This window comes from Scomber scombrus, chromosome 13 (genome assembly GCF_963691925.1).
Source record: "Scomber scombrus chromosome 13, fScoSco1.1, whole genome shotgun sequence".
In the NCBI taxonomy this organism is placed as follows: domain Eukaryota; kingdom Metazoa; phylum Chordata; class Actinopteri; order Scombriformes; family Scombridae; genus Scomber; species Scomber scombrus.
In genome coordinates, this window is record NC_084982.1 from 10,243,147 (window position 1) to 10,265,230 (window position 22,084).

General features: G+C 39.4%; 3 protein-coding genes across 3 annotated transcripts; 1 reads left to right on the top strand and 2 right to left on the bottom strand.

Annotated features, from left to right (window-relative positions):
- Positions 1-8,984: 8,984 nt before the first annotated feature.
- On the bottom strand, positions 8,985-11,070 carry LOC133993360 (TLR adapter interacting with SLC15A4 on the lysosome). The gene is made up of 2 exons (XM_062432275.1): positions 11,059-11,070; positions 8,985-9,971 (listed from the first exon to the last, which is right to left on the bottom strand). The coding sequence occupies exons 1-2, from the start codon at positions 11,068-11,070 to the stop codon at positions 8,985-8,987; spliced, it is 999 nt and encodes a 332-aa protein (XP_062288259.1).
- A 641-nt stretch (positions 11,071-11,711) lies between these two features.
- On the top strand, positions 11,712-14,476 carry LOC133993454 (uncharacterized protein C13orf42). Its single transcript, XM_062432438.1, has 3 exons — positions 11,712-12,119; positions 12,194-12,338; positions 14,232-14,476. The coding sequence occupies exons 1-3, from the start codon at positions 11,712-11,714 to the stop codon at positions 14,474-14,476; spliced, it is 798 nt and encodes a 265-aa protein (XP_062288422.1).
- A 953-nt stretch (positions 14,477-15,429) lies between these two features.
- Positions 15,430-21,813, bottom strand: rnaseh2b (ribonuclease H2, subunit B). The gene is made up of 11 exons (XM_062431704.1): positions 21,492-21,813; positions 21,070-21,138; positions 20,645-20,752; positions 19,240-19,316; positions 17,681-17,795; positions 17,529-17,593; positions 17,262-17,367; positions 16,891-16,972; positions 16,747-16,792; positions 16,343-16,420; positions 15,430-15,599 (listed from the first exon to the last, which is right to left on the bottom strand). Exons 1-11 carry the CDS (start codon positions 21,553-21,555, stop codon positions 15,489-15,491), a joined length of 921 nt encoding a protein of 306 aa, XP_062287688.1. The 5' UTR covers positions 21,556-21,813; the 3' UTR covers positions 15,430-15,488.
- Between the last annotated feature and the right edge of the window lie 271 nt (positions 21,814-22,084).

Here is a 22,084-nt window from a genome sequence, read left to right on the forward strand (position 1 = left end):
TAGGGAGCATACATGACCTGGAATTCCTTGTTTTCAAAGTAACACATAATGTCTAAATAAAAGTGAGTCTTAGTCAGAATATGTTGAATTTGACACCCAGCACACGTTCCTACTGACTCCTGCTCCTGCAGATACACCACATACTCTGTTGAGCAGCTGGTGTATCTGTCAGCAGGTCACAGTGGAGTCGGTTACCTGCGGCTCACTGCAGCTGCTCCCCCTTTGCTCTTATTACTCACTACATTACTTAAAAGAGATACACTGTCAAAAAACAGAAGATGATCATTGTTTTGAATATGCATTCTTGATGAACAGTTACGGTCAGTGCCAACCTCTGTGACAAACACTGTGTTTCCTGCGGCTGCTTCACACTAAAAGACACCCCACTTTCTGCCAGTTAAACACTTTCAATTTAAACTAGTAGCAGTAGGAAATATTCTGTTAGCTTTAGCAGCAACTTAAAGCTGCAGTGCGGTACTTTTGTCTCCCTCTTCTGGCAGTGAGAGTTATTAGAAAAACAATGTTGACACATGCTTACATCATGGATTCTGTCTCACCTACTCCGTCATTACTGTTGGGCTGTAAAATGGTGGATAAATAGTTTTGAGTGTCACACAACCTCTGCGATATGACTCGTTTCACGATCAGAATCTGATCCAATAACATATGGACAGTCTGGAAGACGATTAAATTATTTTATTATTGTTGTTGTTTTGTTGTTTTTTAATTTTATTCCAGTTCAAGTTAGCAGTGAACTAACTGAAAGTTAGCCATTCTGGCAGCAGAAGTGGCTAGTGAGCATGTTCTGCCCATAGAGTGCCGACCCAAACAGTTTCCGAGGACAACTTCTCGCATGGTTCTGTGTTACAAAGCATGTGGTCCTACAGATTAGGGAATGTCAACCAGAAGTTTTAAAAACTCTGTCTACTGTGAAATACAGAGAGATTCAGGCTTAATCAGCATAGTGTATGAATGTAACAGACATTCATTTATATGTAAAAGTTCCACTCTCCAGGTTTAAACAGTGAGGTAATTAACTGTTAAGAGAGTAAACACTAACCGGTGAGGCTGATACCAAAGAAATTAAAAACAGTGATGCATAATTACATACAGTGCATGCATCGTTCCATTTGGATCCCAAATGCATGTGAAGGCAATTTGAATCCAGTGCGTGAATGGCAGACTATACTAATGATGAAAACCATAGTATAGAGAGGTAATTACAGAATGTAAATACATTGTTGGCTATTGCTGAAAAAAAGAAAGTAATAATTAGTGTTAAAAACAGGGTTTGATTTCATGAAAATCATAAGGATCATATACTAAAAGGATTAAAGATAACACTGAGCTACCTGCATGATACCTGTCCAACTACAAATACAGATAAACATGCTACCAAAAAAAGTGGCAGTAACATGAGGGGGCGAGCGAGAGGCAATGCAAAGGCGGGACACTGCAGTCGTAATGTCCTTGTTGTGGATAAATTGTGTGTTGAACATATGCCACGGGGACATGAGCTACAGTAATTAGCCAAGGTTGAGTGGGACCCTGGGGGGCCAGGGCTTGGAGTTGGGGTTTGGTGTGTGTGTGTGTAGAAGGGGTGTGGGTGGGGGTTAACATGAAGGGGTGGAGGGAGAAGAAGAGGGAAGAGAGGCTGCCAAGGTCAGACCCATGAGTGTGCAAGTGCTACTGAATCCACACAGCACAACAGTCCCCCAGTGCCACTGTGATGAGTTCACTTCATTCAGTCTCCCCGTGACTTCAAACCATCCTCTCTTTACTGTACACATTCATTCTTCACTTCACCCTGCCTGCATTAACCCAGCAAGTCAGAAAGGATTACATCAACAGAGGTGTCGTAAAAACATGTTTAGACAAAACAGCAATTAAAATGCAGATTGCCTCACCTGACTCCTATATGCATGCATATCCTATTTACCTGCCTTCATTCCTCTTTTCCTTGCTTGCCCCTTCCTTCAATTTCGGCTTGTCCTTGTTGATCTATTCATCTTACCTAAAAACATGTGACACCATGAAATAATGTTCCTTTTTCACATGTATAGCCATTACCACATTTTTGTGTGTGTGTGTGTGTGTGTGTGTGTGTGTGTGTGTGTGTGTGTGTGTGTGTGTGTGTGTGTGTGTGTGTGTGTGTGTGTGTGTGTGTGTGTGTGTTTTGAAAGGCTACTGAGTGAAATATGAAGTAGAACAGAGAAATAATTTATGTCCCTCCTATCTTATTCTTTATTGGTCTCACAGTGACTACTGTATGAATATTTTGCCTTACAGCATATTGAGGACAGGGTCATGTTTGCATAAGGAGGTAAATTATGACACTAATAACAATGTTGGCGTGCCAGGAAGGGATGAGGGAGGAGGTGAGGGCGAGGGGCAGAGTGGAAGAATAGGCAGGAGCTCACAGATGATAGGATGTGTGTTGACCCAAGGTGAGGGAAACAGACACAGCTGGATGAAACACACATTTAGAATACATTTGAAGGAAATAAACAATTTGCTGCTGTTTAAATGCAGCGAGATCAATTACTTAAAATTATCATTAAAAAGTTATTCTTCATTTGAGACTTAAGCACCTTGGGCAATACAAGATTACTCTACCTGATTTCATACCAAAGGGCAATGGTGTTTGCTTCCTTTCATGTATTTGATGGTTCTAGTTACTAGTTACTTTGGAGGTAAAATTGGCTCCTCTTCCTCCAGCTTAAAATGCAGATAACCCGATGAGTACTTTTGATACTTTTGCTGCTGCTTTTGTAATACTAGACTTTTTATATGTGCAATTGCAACTTTTACTTAAACAGATGCTCTTCCACCACTACTCTAGAAGGTACACCTTGATTTTAAGTGTTTTGGTTAACTGAATTAAAAAGGGACAATGTATCTACTCCACAGTGTATCAATAAGGGGGTTTAAGGATAACATTAGCGGTACTCTACATTTTTGTAGAAGATGTAAATCTTTAAAAATGGCTCATGAATGCAGACTTTAATTTATGTAAAAGGATAAATAACTTCCTGAAGCAGCTGGGCACTGTAGTTTTTAGCAAACATTACTCTGACAGGTGTATAGAGAATTTGTTGGACATTATTTTTAGCTGCACGTTTGGTGTACAAGTGAATATTTAAAGCAGCAGTATGATTAATGGCCCAGAGGAACAGTGCCTTCGGCTACACAGACACCTGCTTGTCAGTATAGCAAAGATTCCTTATTGTTTTCATGAAAAAATATAGAATCAAATAATTTCTTATTTTTAAATCAGTGATGTTTTGTACATTAAAAAAACACTTTATTTCAACTTTTTCAACTATTAAACTTCTCATTTAACTCAAATTTCAATACAAATGACAAAAGACATTTATCATCACTATAAAAGGTATTACTGTGCAAACTGCAGATCATTTGTCATATGTGTCCCAGTTTGATTATTGGACAAATCTCTGTGAATTTTAGTCAAACCGTTTTTGTTTCAGTGAGATTTTTGTAGATGCTAAAGTAGATATTTTTTCATCTACTACACACTCAGCCTTGTACCAACATCATTGTTGCATCAGTAAATGAACTCAACTCATGCTACTATAGCTAAACCTACATATTAGTTTTCCACAAGCAGCAGCCTTTTGTTCAGCCAGTACCTCTTTTTCAGCTGATTCAGAAGTAACCTTGCCAGCCTGCCATCATAATTGGCTACAGATCCATGAGCAGCAGGTGTATCCAAACTTCCTAGCCTCACTGTTCAGCCTCCGCTGCTATTTCCACGTGCATACAATTTATTTTCAGTTCTACCTTGAATATCTTTGCACTTATCTTCACATACCAAACAGACTATGGTGGAGTGAGGGACTATAATAACATGTCAATAGTAGACTAACTATCTCTGATCAGATGCCTATATCTGAGTATATTGACCCCTCTTGACACAATATGTTGCAAGCATTGTCTAAATAAAACAAAGGCTCTTAATCTATGGCAAATGATTAAGGTTTTGAAGCATGTCAAATTTTCACCCATATTAATCTCATCCTAGATTCTTTTTGTAGCAAGAACTTATTTCCATTTGCACGTCTTCCTTTCTACACTTTCAAGTTCATCCATTGGCCTTGCTTATAAGGATAATTTGCTACAGCACATCAATCTGCCTCCTCTTCACACTTTATTTGTGCCAATATGATTTTCATCTCTTTTCAGAGTGCCACTTTCTATACATGTTTTCGTCTGCCAAGGCCAAGGCCTCTGCTAAATGCCAGTTGCGCTTGTTGAACTTCCTGTTTATTGGAGGCCTAGAAAAGTACCATATGTGTTGTATTTTTTTTTTTATCTTCATGCGCTATGAATCCATAAACCCACGCTATACTTTAATGTAAAGTTTATCAAAATGTTAGAGTTTATTTTCATCATTCAAGTCAGACTTCAATAGAAATGAACAGTATATACGGATGAAACAGTAGCAGAATAATTTCCCTACAGGAACTAATGAATTGAAACTTTTAGAGATGTCTCTCAGCAGTGAGTGAGTACTTAAAATGGTAGCTCATTTGCCTTTACATCACTGTAGTAACCTGTGGTGTAAAAAAATAAAACTTTCACTTGACCTAATAACTGAATTTCAAACACTAACCTTTTTTTTTTAGCTCTATTTGTGTGCCTTCCCATATGGCATTACATTATTAAGCAGCACAGGTAATTTGGGAACTTCTCCTACTTTATAGTGCACCAATAGATTTTTTAAAATTTCAACAGTAATAACAACTTATTATTATTATTATTATTATTAATAGTAGTAGTAGTATTAGTATTATTATTATTGAGGCCTCAGCAGTCTGAGTTAGTCATATCAAATGGATATCTGCCACATTTACATTTACAAATTCCCTCATTGTGTTTCCCTGTTGAGCTGCAGTGGAAGTATAGTAACAAAAAGAGACTTTGGCACTGAAAAGACTGTAATGTGAAAGAGACGTACTTGATTTGATCATTTAAACGGCCAGTATGAACAGAGGAATAGCAAGAAAAACATATTTCAATTTTTGATTGGCAACCTTACAGTTGTTTCATAATGATAAAAAATAATTTTCTTTGAAGACAGTCACAAATATAAAAAGGAAAAACACAACAACAGCAAAATACAAGCAGACAATTAAAACACCATATGAGAGATTCACAAATACACCTTCCAAAGGGTAAAACAAGTGAATCTATGAAAATTAATAATTATTATTAATAAACTAATTGTCTAACGGGAAGGCAAGTCCATAAAAATGATTTAAAAGCCAGTCAGCAGACTTAATACTAACTGGAAGACCATTCCGAAGCTGAGGAACCAGTACAGCAAAATCACCCTTTGACCTTAACCTTGACCCTGGAACAGCTAGCAGGCCTAACCCAGCAGATCTAAGATGCCGTTTTGGACAGTAAGGAGTTAAGAGTTCACTAATGTGCTCTGTCGCCTGGTCAGCACAGTCTGAAGCTGAGTTGCAGCTTGGGCACTGAGGAAGTGAAAAAAACATTACAATAGCCCAGGTGTAAAGATATAAAAGCATGAATAATTTTCTCTGTATAACTAAAAAAACAGCATTTCTCTGATCTTGGAAATACTCCTGAGAATATGCTTGTACCTTTTTTGTGTGATGTCTTAAGTTTAGCTCACTGTCAAAGATTACACCCAGGTTCTTAGCAGTCCTCTTAATATTTGGCCAAACTCATTCATGTAGGTCTTGCGACATATGTTGGCAGCAATATGATTTGTAAAAGGTTGCAAAGTCAGATTTTTTTTTTTAAAACATAAGGGATAAAAAACAAGAATGCCACAAACTCCAGAATAGGGTCAGACTGTGTGTGTTTGGAAGTGTAAAGTGAGCCTGATAGCCGTGTATCATAATCTCTATCATTCCAAGCAAACACACCACTAAGTATTGCCTAGGAAAGGCCAGAGGTTTTTCAAGCAAATTTAAAGTTATGGTAAAGCTTTAGAATAAAGCTCTGTGAAAATATCACGTTTGCACCTACCCACTGTGCAGATTCATACGGCTAACGAGTTAAAATTTCAGTGATCCACACTTGAGTAGTGTTAAAACCACTAAAATACAATATAAAGTAATCAAGTAAAGAGGAATAAACATGTGGGTGTTTCTTTTCCAGCCAGTTACATCCACATTCATATGGGCTCTATGTGCTGTGATATATAGTCATGCATTATCTCATTATGTTCCCCCAGCCCTTTGAGAGCCAGATCCTGCTGCCACGCTGTCTCCCAAGGTCTCTCTCTGTCTGCTCTAGCTTAGCCAAGGTTACCCGCCACGCCGCTGCAGGCTCTCTGCAACCTTGAGTAGCTAACTGACCGGGAAATGTGTGTTCCCCCGTTCCACCACCTACATGTCCCTGTGTCAGTCAGCCAGATACATAGCAGGGCTGTCATTAAATGTTCCAGCATGCTGCGAGTTGGACATTAGGTCACTCCAGTAGATGTAATCTGAAAGAACCACAGCTTCTCAAGGCCATTCAAAAAAAATTAGGAGGGAGAGCTCAGCTTCTGAAAACATGTTAATTGAATTAAGTGCCTTGACTACCTAACTGTAGTCTGAAATGATTCCTGTGTGTGTGTGTGTGTGTGTGTGTGTGTGTGTGTGTGTGTGTGTGTGTGTGTGTGTGTGTGTGTGTGTGTGTGTGTGTGTGTGTGTGTGTGTGTGTGTGTGTGTGTGTGTGTGTGTGTGTGTGTGTGTGTGTGTGTGGTATGACTTTAGTCACTTTCAGGGACACAAACCAGACTTAAGATCTGCAGTTGGGGACAAACGCCATGTCTCCAATTGGATTTTTGGGTCAGTAAATAAGGTTAAAGTAAGGGTTAGGTTTAGGAAAGTAGTTGTTATGGTTACGGTTAGGGTAAGTCTGCAAGAAATATGAATGTAAGTCTTTGTTACTCCAAAAGTGACTTAAATAAACATGTGTGTGTGTGTGTTTTCATGGAGGATCTTGACCATCAATCAGCCTTGAAATTGTGGTAGATGTTTTGAAGTCATATAGTCACAAAGGAGGGAAAACATATATGTAAACAGTATATGACTGTTCCAATTAACAAGGCAACATAATAAAAGCTTTTTAAATAAAGGCAAACCACCGAGTGCTTACAGAGCATTAAAGCCACAATGGTGAGAGTGTATCTAGGACCTTGGATTTGATATGAAATCATGTGGCCTTGCCTCTGCCGCCCTCCATGTTAAAAGCTCTTTGTGACAAGGAAATTACTTTATGAACCTCTGAAAGACTTCAACCTTCCTGTTAGTTTCATTACAAGAACATGAGAGAAGTGTGTTTTTTTGCCATTCGTTTATCAGTCTTTTTCTTTTCTCTTGTTTCATGGCTTTTCCTTCGTTCTTTGACCTTAGTCTTTCTTTTTCTTTAAGAGAAAACCTTCTACCAATTAAACAAAAACTAAAAAAGAAGTCATAGCCCTTCCATTTATACTGTTTGCAGCCAAATAAGTAAAACACAGTGAGTGATTTGTCAATGTGTTGATAAGGAAAGGTAAATAATTGACATAATTTTGTTAAAATGAGGGTTTGTGAAGAAATATTCATACCCTGTGTGAGACTGCAGGTTGCAGCTTTACCTTCAGTCCCTCTGAGCAATTCTGAACTTCTGCTAGAACAAGAGGTCTGTTTTTCATTTTATTTTCCCAAGGTCTGTGGAAATTAGTGTGTTTGATTATGCTCACAGTGCTGTGCCTGGCACTGGGTGAATCACATTTATATGTGAGCATATTTTTTGTTTTGTTCTGCCTGTAAGGTCTCAGCTCCTTTAACATGTACCTGGAATGTTGAATCCGGATAGAGGCAGAAATATCAAACGTGTCTCTACAACCTTGAGACTTCACAGGGCTCCGACTGCGGTGCTCAGCCCGGTAAACACACAGTTTCCTCCTGTTGCTCTCTGTTTGGACAGGAAACAAGGAAGCTGATCAAACACCGGCTCAGAAGGCCACGGCTGCACTGAACTGGAATGGAGTCGCAGAGGTCTTTTCAAGGCACTTTAAAAAGGGGGAAACGTTGAAGATAACATGTCACTTTTAGCAAATCCACTGGTTTGCAGCCCTACAGGGAGTGCAATATTTTCCCTAAATAAACCATGCAGTATAGATATCCCTATCAAAAACATATATTTTGTTTACACAGTAGAGGAACCGGTATCACAGACACAGTTTAACATTTGGTGTTTAGCGCCCGCATGTTTCAGATTTACAACCCAGACTTGATGACATCATAGATGAGGAGGGCACAGATTTTAGAGAGCATTAGATGGATGGATAAAAGCAGGGTGAGAGAGTGGGGCAGACAGAGTTAGAAAATTAGAGTGGATGATCTGTGTCAAAGTCATTTTGGTTAATAAATCAGGTGATAATGCTTCCCCCTTGTGACTGTTTATTAAACTGCAGGAATCCATTAATGATCATTTGAATGGGAGCACAAGAATAAACAAAAATAACCAAGCCTTTATGGAATTACATTTTTGGACAAAAATATATATATTAATAATCCACTAATTTAATAGTGGCACATAATACTGTGTGTGCAGAATTTCAATTGATTGATCTACAAACAAACCTGCTGATTTTCAGATATTATATTATTTCAAATGAAATGCATTCAGTACTTACTTTACCACAGAGAGACATTTACTACACATAAAGAAAGGAGAATGTGACAAACAACATGTTGATCCACACTCAATGAAAAGGTGAGAAGATTGAAAAGCAAGGACATGATGTTATTGAAGACAGGTAAATACAAAAAAAGGATAATCTAGGTTCAGTTTTCAGTTCCTGTCTTTATTGTCCTTTACAAACTGAAAAGTACAACTCAACACACACAACACATACACATGAGCCCATTGCATGGTGCATGTCAAAATTACAACACATAAATAGAGCACATTACCTGGTAATTAACTAGCCTCATACAGAACTCCACTAAACATCAGGGTAACTGGTCTTTATTCTCTGTGAGCTGCTCCCTGGATGCCTCACTTGAAATCTGCAGCAAGGGAGTGCTGATCTCACTTGACTGCATGTCACCAGCCACCCGCAGCAGGCAGCTCAGGACCATATCCTTGGCCAAGCCCGCCTCCAGATTCCCTTCACGACTCAGCTGCAAAGTGATCTGGTCCAGACTGGTCAGGACCAGCTCGGAGCCCAGTAAAGGGCAAATGGGGCCTGGGTCAGAATCCGAACCAGGTGCCCTTTCTCTGGCCATGTTCTCCATCGTGTACTGCTGGTATAAATCCAAGAGCTTCTGTTCCAGATAGTGATTCAGAAGGGAGTTGGAGAATGGTCCTTCATGCCCCTGGAGTAGAAAGCTCCGATCACGGCCGCTTCCCAGCCTCCAACGATTCAAATCCCCTCTTGGTGGGTGCAGAGGTCCACCCTGAGATGCCTGTCCTGGGAGAGAATCCTCCACAGCTGGGGGCATGTCACAGGACTGGAGGAACGGGCCGACAGCCTGGGTATCAGCACAGGCCCGCAGTTCACCATTGTTGGCTGAAAGAGGCAGCACCTGGTCGCCTCCAATATGAAGGTCGCTGTAATTTTGGCAGATGCTCTGACAGAAGGAGGGAACCAAAAATGGGGCGTCACCAGCTGAAGGAGCCTGGGCCGGGATCTCGATCTCTGGAGAGATTTGTCTGCCAGACCAGGCTTTCTTGAGATCCAAGGACTGCAGCGGAGAAATGTGCAACTCCTCTGAAGAACCCCTGCTGTCTGTACTACCCGTCTGCTGTGGGGAGCTGTGATGAACAAGTGTAATGCACCTGCTGGAGCCCGACAGAAGGGTAGCAGCTGCTCTCTGCAGCCCAGAAGCCCTCTTAGGAGCCCTCTCAGGAGGGACGGGATCCAGCTCCTCCAATTCACCATAGGCCATGCTCAGCAGTCTACCTTCACAAAGCATGACTGTAACAAAGAGCACACACTGAGCATACACACAGGTTATCTTACCCCAGAAGCTGTGAGTATGAATCTGTCATTAAAATAAATCCTATTGACTTTTCATCCGAAACAAATACATCCCTACCTTCCTTGAAGCACAGTCTCTCAGTCAGATGACAACTTGTTTTCAGATGATAAATGTCCAACTACAGTCTTAACCACAGTGAGGAAAGGCACCTCTTAACCTTATTGCATGTTCAATCGATGCAGACTACCACATGTTTAGTTGTATGCAAAGGGAGTGCATGTGTGAAAGGGTTGCTTTATACTACCCCAAGAGGAAGTGGAAATGCTTTTTTTGTGTGTGTCTCTCTCCCCAGTTCTGCAAACTTAACTCTGCACCTGGACTAATCATTAATATATTCCAACATATCATTCATCTTAGAATATTTTCACAGGACTTTGACAGGCTGAACATACCCCCCCTTCCAGTCTTAGTTAAGAAAATGATTCCTTTATCTCTCTTAAGACACATTAGGAGTCTTTGTTCTTGCTAGATAGAGTTAAGAGTGAAACATTATTAGAAAAAACGCACATGCTGTGAAAAGAAACCACTGACGTTTTGTTTCTTTGTAAGTGAAGCAGGTGTGTGATTGAGGTTAAGGAAAGCAGAAAAGAAAGTCATAAATGGCATTATTAAAAAACCAAGAAACAGAAAGTTTGACGTGTTCAGATTCTTGTTTTGTCTCCAGTGGAGCTGTAATGCTATCTGTGTCTGTGTAAAGCAGAAGTGTGACTTCACGCTCAGTTGTGTAACCTCAACTAATCATTTCCTCCTTGAAACCGCGCCTATATATTCCTCAAACATGTTCGCTTAAGTGCGGGAGAAACACGTCTTTCACAAGTGGGGTCTAAAATCAGTATCGTAGTGAAAGTAATGGAAATTTATGGCCGGGATTTTTCCGAGTTGAGGGCACCGTGGATGTATAGTCTCTCGCTATACGTCTCGCTCCAGTTGAGACTCTTTAATTCAGACTTCTTCCGCTTGTGACAGGAAAGCCCAACAAAAAATGTTTTATTAATGATAAGGCGAGTAAACCGAGACAGATATTACACACACATATGTCAACCTCGTGTATCATCTCGAATTGGCTGCAATTTATTGTTCCTTCATACAACTAAATTGGTCATTTTGACCTTTTCATGGCCTATAAACCCCAAAACTGGAACAACTGAACCCTACCTGCAGTTTGATCTGTCACATTTTCTAAAATATTGTCTTGTCTAACACAATGATATAAACAGGTGATTTCACAGCTACAACGTTTAGAACAGGAGGACAGTTTGTTGGATAGCTGTTGATATTTTGTCTGCTGCTTGAGGTCTCGTATGAGTCAGGATACCTGACACAGGACTGCTGCTCAATAGTAATGATAGCACAAAGTGTAGAGTTACCGACCCGTTGCTGAGCAACATCCGATAACATTAAAGACAAGTTGAGATCAGGTTAGACAACTGTGTCTGATGTGCTTTTCCTTAAGTGTCACTGTCAAACTCATCGTTTGGAGATTTCAGGACCATGGACAGCGACTGGTCAGAGTGAACCGCTCCAGTCAGGCTAAAAGACTGCTTGTTTGTCTGCTTGTTTGCTTGTTTGTTTGTTTGTTTGTTTTTTTGTTTGCAGAGGTATTAAGTTAGGTTCGCGAGAAATATGGAGAAATGCTTCAGTGACAGCGAGGAATCTCAGAACACGTCTGTAACCTTGAATCGCTCTGTTTAGAGGATGTTCAGGAAGATAAATAATGTGTTCCGCCCCAATCACGGTGGACAGAAGGGGCGGGATGGTGGTGGGTTTTGGTCCGAGCAGGACTACCACAGCGCTTGCACCGTCAGGCTGGTACGCAGCACCTCCATGTTAGTGGTGGGAGAGAAAACTCAAGCGGCCGTGGGCTCGACTTTAAAACGGAGCAAAAGCACAGTGAGCATCGAGTCGACCTTGTACTATTATCAGAGACAGGAGGACAGGATATGGCTTTACTCTCAGAACCAGAACTGTCTGGAGTACTTGGAAGCCCTTGTGGCTTTGAGGAGGCAATACACGAAGAGTGTCAATGACTTGAAAAGTAACGACACAAAGGCCACTGTGTCCTCAAAGAAGAAGCCTGCACCCCCGCCACCCAAGAAAGACTTGGTAAGCTTAAATCATCTTTTCAGGAACACATCGACGGGCAATATCAAAGACAAATGTTATCCCACTCTTCACAGATATCAAGAGCCAGACTCTCCACTCCTCCGGCCCCCAGCGAGCACGACACTTTGCAGTTTTTTGATGAGGTCATCGCGAGCTGCGACAGCGAGCCTCTCCGCAAACCTTACATGGATGATGGACATGCTGACGTGGACTTCATAGGTGACTTTAAAATCACTCTGCATAATACTAAACCTGCAATTACAGGCAAATCGAATAAATGTATTAAACCGTTATTTTCAACTGGGGTCAATAAGGGGACAAATAGTATACTATGAATAACAATAATATGCATATCCCCTCCAGGCATATAAAAATACTCTGCTTGGAACAATAATGTGTATTTATTTATTTTTTCTAAGAAAAAAGTGACTAAACTGTCAGGTTAAAACCCTTTAAATGACACTACTCCTTTGCCCTCATTTAAAATCCCAGAATCTGTGAAGATGGAAATATTTTTTATGTCAGAAGTTTAACTGCTGGATACAAGATGTCTCCTTCACTGTAAAGTCCATTGTCAGTGTTTGTGCACTGGAGGCTTCAAGGTTTCCACAACACACTTGTACAAGTTAAATAGGCTACTGAATGGTTCCAAAGATGTTGCAATTAATTCTGTAAGCCCAACCTCTTAAAATATGATTTTTTATGATCACAGAGAAACTTTTCATTTAAAATAGATGAATGTTAAAACAGCCTTCTAGTGTTAAACTCTGCACATACATCATTCCGTACAGTGAAGCTCAAACATCCAAATATGGGAACAAGGAGAAAAACTCATTTTTGAGTGGAAGAGGACTTTAATACTTAACCAATGCCTGAGTCTCGATGATTTCATGAATGAATTAATGTATAGTGTATCATGAATTCCTGCTGATCACCATTAACAAACTATCAAGTCACAGTGACTTTATGTTTTTAGTTTACACTTAGTAATTTAATTAATGTTAATTCATGGATACTTTGACTGTTAAAACATCATACAACCTGATCATGTACAATACACGTTAGTTTGAAAATCTGGTATGACCATCAGGTCATGCAGCAACAGGTCTATGTTTACACACCAGTTTGATCATTTAAAAAAAAAACAGCTTTATAAAGCTGATCAAATGCACGGCTGTAAAATACCCTGTATTAAAACTGGAATTCAGCTAACTTGGTGGCATTTCAATTAGCTTAATGTATGAAGTAATTATCATTCATTTTCTGCTATGAGTACTTCTACTCTTTATAACTTTTTACTTTTGATACTTTTAATATATTTGGCAGATAATATAACTGTACTTCTTCAGTAATATCTTAAATGCAGCACAGTATTTGATGTACTGCTAGTCTGCTACTCTCGTTTACATAAAAGGTCTTATGAGATGGTTGAGCTCAGAATTGCAAAGTACACTGACCCAAGTATTGTACCGAAAGTCCTAATATAATCATGATACACCTGCACAGGTGTTAATCTGACTGAGTAGATGTCTTCTTAGGACAAGGTTGTCATATAACAACAGAATTCAACATATGTATCACTTTCCATTTGATCCTGTGATACCCAAGTTGATTTAGCTAATCCTTAGACAGCTTTATATAAATATTTATAATTGAGCATTATAACATTGATCTATTGTTCCTTTTGCTTGAGTGAAAAAGGGTTAGGGTCAGCAATTTGACCTGCCTTTGTAAGAAAAGCACAGGTGTAGCCAATAATGTTAATGATGGCCCATCTGGCACACCTGAATTGAGTGCAGATTGTTAAATGAAATGAATTACACCTGAGCTTTTCCAACAATGTCAAAATCTGTGCCATGAAAAATGAAAAATATTTTCTCTGGATGTCATAAAGTTAATGTGGTTACGGTTTGGGTAAGTCGTACATCATTTATACTCATTTGTACCGGAGCCCGACATCTTGGGGACCAGTTTGTGTCAAACCAGTTTCTTAAACTGACTCACGCAGTCACAGTTTAGTTAAAGTGAAAACCATTCTGGGTCCGGAGGTCCAGCTGTTAGCTGTTGGATTTCAGCTTCAGCTCAGCTTGTTGCTCTCTCTCTCTCCCACAGTGGCCTCCAGCTCTGCGGAACACGACCTGCACTCTAACTGGGTTTTGCGGGTTCCTCGGGCCACAGATGACTCCAAGCAGAAAGAAGCTCATGTCTGTGCCAATGAAAGTGTCCTGAACAAGAAAAACCCAAGTGGGTCCACAAGCAGCAGACTGCGGCTGCAGAGGAACCCGATCCATCTGCCCAAAGTGGTTCAGAGCGCATTCCAGACTCTGCGCTTCAAGCCCAAATTAAAAAAGCAGTGAAGCTTGATAGACATTTGAAACCACCAGCACTGCCAGGCTGCTGACGCAGAGCTCAACCCACTTTCTTGGACAGACACAATGCTTTACCGTGTGGACAATTAATACATCTAAAAACTTTCAGTGTAATTTTAATAAAGCAAGTTTTTTTTTTTAAACTGTCCAGCCAGAGACATTAATTTAATTACTCTTGGTCCCAAATTGACCTTTTTCACAGCAGACATTTTAACTTGGTTTAATAGCACAGGTGTTACTAATAACATTAACGATGCCTCTGCTTTATTCAAGTCTGCCTGTTGAGTCGTAACAGTGAGCCTGAAGTGCCTGAAAGGAATTCAGCCATCATTATATTTATGACACACGTCATGTTTGCTGTGGAAAAGGTCCATCCCGAGTAATTTGTTTCAAATGTTTTGAAATGTGGCAGAAAAGTATCAATCATATGCCACTTTCCTTCTCTCCCTATGACATGTCTAGAATAGTATGACCCTTCTTTTGATAGCATTTCTTTCAAGTCTGATGAACTAAACTGAATTAAATTATATCAATAATTCAATATTGTGATAGTTATGGCATTTACGTTGACTATAATTCTATATTCATTAGACTTAGAGAGACACTGTATTTTGTAAATATCAAGGCCAACTGTAACATCAAACCATGGTTCCTTCACAGTAACAAGACTTAATTAACCTTTGTGGTATCTAGCAAAACTAATATTTCTGGTTTTATGTACCCAGGTTTTCAGATATCCAAGACACAAGGAATAATCAAGTTTTTTTTGTGGCGCTTACTGCACTGAAAAAAAAATGCAAATTAATCTTGAACATGTTTAATTGAAAATGGTTTTCAAAAAAATTGGTAAACTGACCCCTTTAGCCATATTATGGCATCCTAGATCTTTGCCAAATACAAACACTAATGTGGTAACTATTTTAAATGAAAGTACTATCAAATACATTTTATTTTCTTTATTACAAAGGTGTAGTATACAAAACCATAAACTGTACAACATTCATTTCTTTTCTGCTTTGACCTTGGGGCTGAAGAAGGATGACAGAGGTTTCATGCCAGTCTTGTCCACCTTCGCCAGACTTTTCTGAGCAGCAGTCATCTTCTTGGGTGGCTGGAGTCAGGGGTAAAAAAAATAATAAATCAATATAACTCACCGACATTCCACAGAGACAGCAGGGAATTCATTACATATCTTGACCTTCAGTTCAAACAGAAACCTTGTTTCCTCAAGGTAAGCACCTTTGACTTGTGCGTATACTTTACAGACAAAGCTTAAAGGACCAGTGTGTAGAGTTTAGTTGCATACAACAAAACAGATTTGCCAGAAACGGAATATAATATTCACAAGTGTGTTTTAATTAGTGTATAATAAACCTAAAAATAAGAATGGCTGTGTTTTTGTTACCTCAGAATGATCCATCTACATCTACAGGGGGAGCAGGTCCTCCTCCACACAGCCCACCATGTTTTCTACAGTAGCCCAGAACAGACAAACCAAACACTGGTTCCAGAGAGGACCTTGTTTTTGTTTTGTTTTTACGAGTTTTGTGGCAACCACTGATTCTCCTACACACTTGGAGGGGGGATTTGAAGTGATGGGTATTTAGTTGGTTGCAATCTGTAACCTCACCACAACATTCCACTAAATCCCACACACTGGTCCTTTTAAAAAATAATAATAATAAGCAAGAACTACACTAACAATTACTACAGGTCTTAAAAAATTACTCGAGACATGAAAGCAAACAAATAATCAATTTAGCAGATATAATATAATCAAAACAAATGATAAAAGAGACAGATCCCTCCTGTACTGTATGGTCTATTCAGGCAGACTGCTCTGTATACACTCACTTTCCGCGCAAAGTCTGCACTGTTGAATTTGGTGTAGTCCTCTCCAGCCTCCACCGGATTGTCTGAAAGTTTCCGCTTCTGCCGAACGAGGAAGTAAGAAATACTTTTCATGACCAAGGGCACCAAACTTTTTTTTGTTTTGTTTTTAAAAAACACAGAAACACACTACTACTAGTTTTGATGACCTCAGACTGTAAATGAAAAAGCTCTTAAATCATAACCAATGTTAGAAACAAACAAACAGTGACTGAGGATGGTGGACTTTCCTTCCCCATTTCAAAATCAATCAAATCAAACACATGCATAGAGGTGGAGGACTACTGAAAACGTGCACGGTGGTTTCGACAGCGTGAGACAACATGCCACATTGACTTTTCTCACGTCGCAGACAGACACAAACAAACCTTGGAACGTGGCTCTGTCTCCTTTGGGCTTGTGAGCTCTGGTAAACTGTGGAGCAGAATAAGAAGCATGTTTGACATCAAAATCACTATTAGTGCTAAGTCACGGTGAGGATGTATTTCAAAGTGTTAAATATCTGAACTTACTGCAAGTGTGTGAGGAGAGCTTTGCTCAGGTCTTCACTGATGTACTCTGATATTAGGCCATGGGCATAGCGTAGGTAGTCCTCTATATCATGGAGATAAGAAAATGATCACATAGGTGAGGTTGAGTGATTAGAAAATCAAATGGTGAGGAATGAAAGCTGGGGAAAGTTTCAGTGTTTCATGATGGAAACCATGCACTATTACTGCCATCTATTGGTCAACAACCAATGTGCTGCAGGAACCAAGTTGGAAGAAAATACATATGAGGCCCAAGTAAAATTATCTCTTTTCATAGAAAGGTGACACTGGAATTTCAAGTAGGTATAAGACACGATTTAACAGTGAAGCTGCCTGAAACTGAAGCAATATACCTTCATTTGAGTCTGACTCCGACTTCACTTTGACGTATGTTGTGGATTTCACTCCTTCTCCAACGGAGATATTTCTCTTTTTGAGGGCAATGACTGTCCTCTCCACCTGCACCAAAATATACAAATCTGTATGAAAATACACTGTGCAGCATCAAGGATTCATTTAACTTGTGCACACTGTTTTTCAGACATTTTAGATTATATTACAGTTGAAATGTGGAGACGTTCGAATTTCATTAAATGGTGGCGATGAATACTTCAGCGTACCTTTTTCTTTAACCAATCCATCGTCTTCTCTTGACTGTATCGATGAAACTTCAGGCTTCCCACCTCTGCAAGATTGACAAGAAGCATTTAAATAAAGCAATCAGCATAACTATTCTCATTGTGTGATATTAGCTTCATGAATAAACCTTAACCTTTTTCCTCAGCAATGTGGTGCATGGAGGCCAGTGAACGTGTGCAGCTCAGCAGCCTTGAGCATGCTGGGAACTCTTCATCTGTCACCACTTGATCCACAGGCTGGAATTTCCCCTGAGCAGCAGAATGACATCAAAATAATTAAAGCTGAGATTGTACGGAGGAATAAACTGATTCATTCACCTGCTCTTTGCTAGAGAGGGTTTGTTACTCTACTTTCCACTTTAAAATGCTCCAAAGGTATTCTGTTGGATTCAGGTCAGGGGACATACTTAATGTCCATAATCCAGGTCACAATTTTCACTTTTTTCTTCTTTAAAAACTCCTCTGTGATTTTTGTAGTGTGTTTGGGATCATGGTCATGTTGGATAATTCCTTTCCTTCCAAGCTCCCTGAGACTGACTCATCTTTTCAGTATTTTTACACACAAACTTTCATCCATAGAGTCATCTAAAAATGTCATCTCTCCTGCACTTTTTGCACTCATGCAGCCTCATATCAGCACACTCCCACATCCATGTTTCACGGTCAGCAATGTGCAGTCACCGTGGTAGTTCTGGCCAGGTTTGTGCCAAACATGAAGGACCCCATCTGATCCAAACACATTTCTTTTAGTTTTATCTGACCAAAGAATGAGTTGCCAGTATTCATCAGGCTTCTTCTCATCTTCTTTAGTAAAGGTTAATCTTGCACTTTTGTGCTGTCTTGTGAGCGATGGTTTTCTTCTTAGACGTCATCAGAGATTGACTTCATGCGATGTCCTCTGCACTGTCTGAGCAGTCACTGAAACACTGATTTGTGCGTACTGTCATTTTTTTGAGGACGCCCAATCCGCTTTCTGTTATTGGTAGTTTGGGTCCTCCTGTACCACCTAACCACTGCTGCAACTGTGTTTTGTCTTCTTTTCAGCAGCCCATTAATGAACTTTTACCCTTTCCCATTTTGATGAAGTCTCACCATCTGGTTTCTAACCAGCTAATTTCTTACCATGTAGGGCCATGTTGCGTGAGACATAATCCAGGCCAAAACTATGAAAATTGTACAGTTGCATTGAGGTTGTACTTAGAGGTCTGTATTTTTAATTTAGTCTATCTATACTATTTGCTTTTGACTATAAATAATAAATACCCTACACTATACAAAATACTATAAATATTTTAAGATGATACAACAATTTAACATTCTAGTGATATTGCACATGGGTGTACTCAGTGTTGTTGAATAATATATATGTTGTATTGTATTGAATAGCAATTATTAACAACCTGGCACTTTGAGAGGAAACACAAATGCTGCTTCTAGTAATTTTGGTAATGAAATCGTTCCAACACAACACAACAAAATGTGTCCTTTTAACATGTTTCTCTATCTTGTATTGTGTATACTTCAAAGTATTACTGTAGAGTAGACAAAAAAACAGACATCAGCCTTCATTGGGACTTACACCCTTCACTCTGGTAGAGCTGCACAGGAGTTACACCACAGTTACACCACAATAACCATCATGAAAACATAACTGGAACAACAGCTGTGAGATGAAGAGATTTATTTTTCTTACCTCTTTGCCAGATTTAATCAAATAAGGCAAAATAAGATAGAGAGGATCCATTGGTGTGACAAAGAGAAGCCTCCCATCTGGTAAAAAAAAAAAAAAAAGACAATTAGTTGACCATCTCTGAATATTTTACATGCACAAACATTATTATTAAGGCTCACATTTCTGACAAAGCCTGATCATATAAGACTGAGAGAGATGCCAGTCTGCAGTATATTATCCTCTTATGTTCAACTTGGGACAGCTTTCCCTATTTGTTGACATTGTTTGTCTCTAATTTGCAAACAGTCATGATATATGGAGAATGTTCCTGTAGACACGAAATACTGTTATGTGCAGTGCACCTGTGGTTTCAGCAAGGATGATTTGGCTCATCTGAAGCTCTATTAGCATAGCATAAGCTTCTACGAAAGCTCACATACCAAAACCCTTTTACAGCTTAAAAAACTGCTGATGGGAACTGGATATGAGGTTTCAATTACGATGCTGTAGAGCAGTGATTCCCAAAGTGGGGGGCTGCAGCACACCAGTGGGGCTGCAGGATATCTAATGTCATTGTTCATCTATTGTGTGTTTTTAACAACGTTTCACCAAGTTACAAAAACCCCAAGATTTACATAAACTACTTTTTATGTTACATTCTCAAACACATACATATTTTAAAAACTAAACAATAAATGTATAAATCACCATATAAAAAATATTTTTAAAAACTGTTTAATGTGCGGGAGGTTGATGCTGACATGACAATTCACTGTAGCTGGTTGTCTTAGTAACATAACACGCTTTCCAGCTCAGGCATTTTGCAGGAGCTCCGCAGTCAGAAAAAAAGTGAGCGTCAGAGCAGCGGTGGAAAGATTTGAGACAGTAAACAAAGCTGAAAGAAATGCTGAAATGTCTCAGCTCTCAACACGGAGATGACTGAATCTGAGCCGACCGACAATACTGCTCAGCTAACGGATTAACTGAAGAAGAAGACGGATATCCATCATCGTCTGTATGCATTCACTGTAATATTACACGTTCCCAAATTCATATTTGTTATGAGGCCCTCACGTCACTTGTGAACATTTAAATTGCCTGCAACCATTTTTGTGTTTTGTGTATTTGTTTTTCTGTGTATATATTAAATATCAGCTCATTTTATTTGAGGAAAATGAAAGAAATACATTTAACATATGAACTTATTATTAATATTGGGTGATTAAGCATAAGCCTTTATTACTTAATATTGATATAATATAATTTTTTATCATATTATTTGAAACTGTGTACATATAGGCCATGCAAGTTATATTCGGGGTTGGGTGGCTTGACAAAAACATTCCTGCCGGGGGGTGCCGTACTATAAAAATACATTTATGGACCACCTCTGCAGAGTAACGCAGTAATGAATAATGACACCAACCTCTCTGTACAGTCTGGCCGACAAACCAGGAGTGGAAATCTTCTTCAAATGCTTTGACCTCATAAAGCTGCACATCACCACTTCCCAGCATGTATAGAGATGCTGCATCTGCAGTAAGGAAATGAGGAACAGAGTTACTTTCACTACCACATCTGCAAAGGCTGCTCACTAGATACAGAATTAGATTTTTGTGATGAATCACAAGGTAACAGCAAATAATTTTCTTTATAAATGACTACATAATTATTAGACTTATTGATGATTGATTTCTGTCAATAAACAATTTATTAATCACTTGCTTCAGCTGCAAATGTTGCAAATTGCTGCGTCATAGTTTGAGACAGTCTTTCTGACCGTAAAAAGAGCAAAAAAAGAAAAATATCTGATAACTGCAATACTAGATTAATATATAACAATAATTGTACCTGTGGAGGGATTCCTTAGTCTCACAAAAGCTGGGTCACTGTCCTGCTTCTGTGTGTCAATGACAGACTCTGGACACCAAAACAAAAGATACATGAACAGCTGCGGGTGAAATCTGACACAACATCGCTGTGTACTTTGCATGTGGAAAAAAAGTAGCACTATGTAGCTGAATGTCATGCTGAAAATCCAACTTACACAGGTCAGAACACAGAAAGTCTGGTTCAAAATAAAGTGAATAGCTTGTAGTAACACGTGGGTGTAGCGCTTATAATGGTGGCATGCTAGCATTAATAAAAGCAACTCCCTCTCAAGTCAAAGTTGGCGATGATAAATGTATGAAACGCAGTGACACTTTGCTAATGTTTCCAGGCAAAGCTACATCTAAATGTAACTTAGCAACCTAGCTTATGACGTAACTTACCTGCAGCTATGACAACCCAACTGTCATTTTGTACGTTAGGCGTTCGTGTCTTTTTCGCAGCCATGTTGTATTATCAGACTTAACAGACTGAATTTCTGCTGTCTCGCTGTGTTATTGGTTTAAATTAACACCTATGTGAGCTTCAGACAGTGTTGGCTAAAATGAACGTGAATGGCTAGCTGCTTCTGCCTGACAACATGAGCTCAGAAAAGGCGCCTCTCTCTCTCCCTGCACTTCCTGTGGTTTGTCCCTTTACTTCTAACTCCTCTGTTAGCTCATTTCCGTCCAGTTTTTTTTTTTTTTTTTTAAACTAGCAACACTCCAAGAGTTAACATTATCAATTTAGCGTTTCAGCATCGAAGCAAACTGATAAAGCTGACAAAAATACACTGTGTTTGTCTTGTGCTTCACCCTGTTTGCGCTGTTTATAATGTAATGGTACGTCCCGGTATGACGTCATGCCCACACACGCAGTTCCTCAGTACGGCCGCTAGAGGTCAACAAAGGACTGTGCTCAAAAATCACAGTGCACGGTAGCGTTTGGGTTTGTGCTGCACAGTTGATTCCCCCAGTTACTTATAGCTGGTATTTCT

Excerpts from the sequence above, each read along its gene's own strand:
- rnaseh2b (XM_062431704.1), bottom strand. The coding sequence starts at position 21,555 with ATGGCTGCGAAAAAGACACGAACGCCTAACGTACAAAATGACAGTTGG. Across the intron at positions 16,793-16,890 it reads GCTCTCCTCACACACTTGCA|TTTACCAGAGCTCACAAGCC; the intron begins GTAAGTTCAGAT and ends TCTGCTCCACAG. Across the intron at positions 16,421-16,746 it reads AGACAGAGCCACGTTCCAAG|AAGCGGAAACTTTCAGACAA; the intron begins GTTTGTTTGTGT and ends CTCGTTCGGCAG.
- LOC133993454 (XM_062432438.1), top strand. The coding sequence starts at position 11,712 with ATGTTCAGGAAGATAAATAATGTGTTCCGCCCCAATCACGGTGGACAG. Across the intron at positions 12,120-12,193 it reads CGCCACCCAAGAAAGACTTG|ATATCAAGAGCCAGACTCTC; the intron begins GTAAGCTTAAAT and ends CACTCTTCACAG. Across the intron at positions 12,339-14,231 it reads TGCTGACGTGGACTTCATAG|TGGCCTCCAGCTCTGCGGAA; the intron begins GTGACTTTAAAA and ends TCTCTCCCACAG.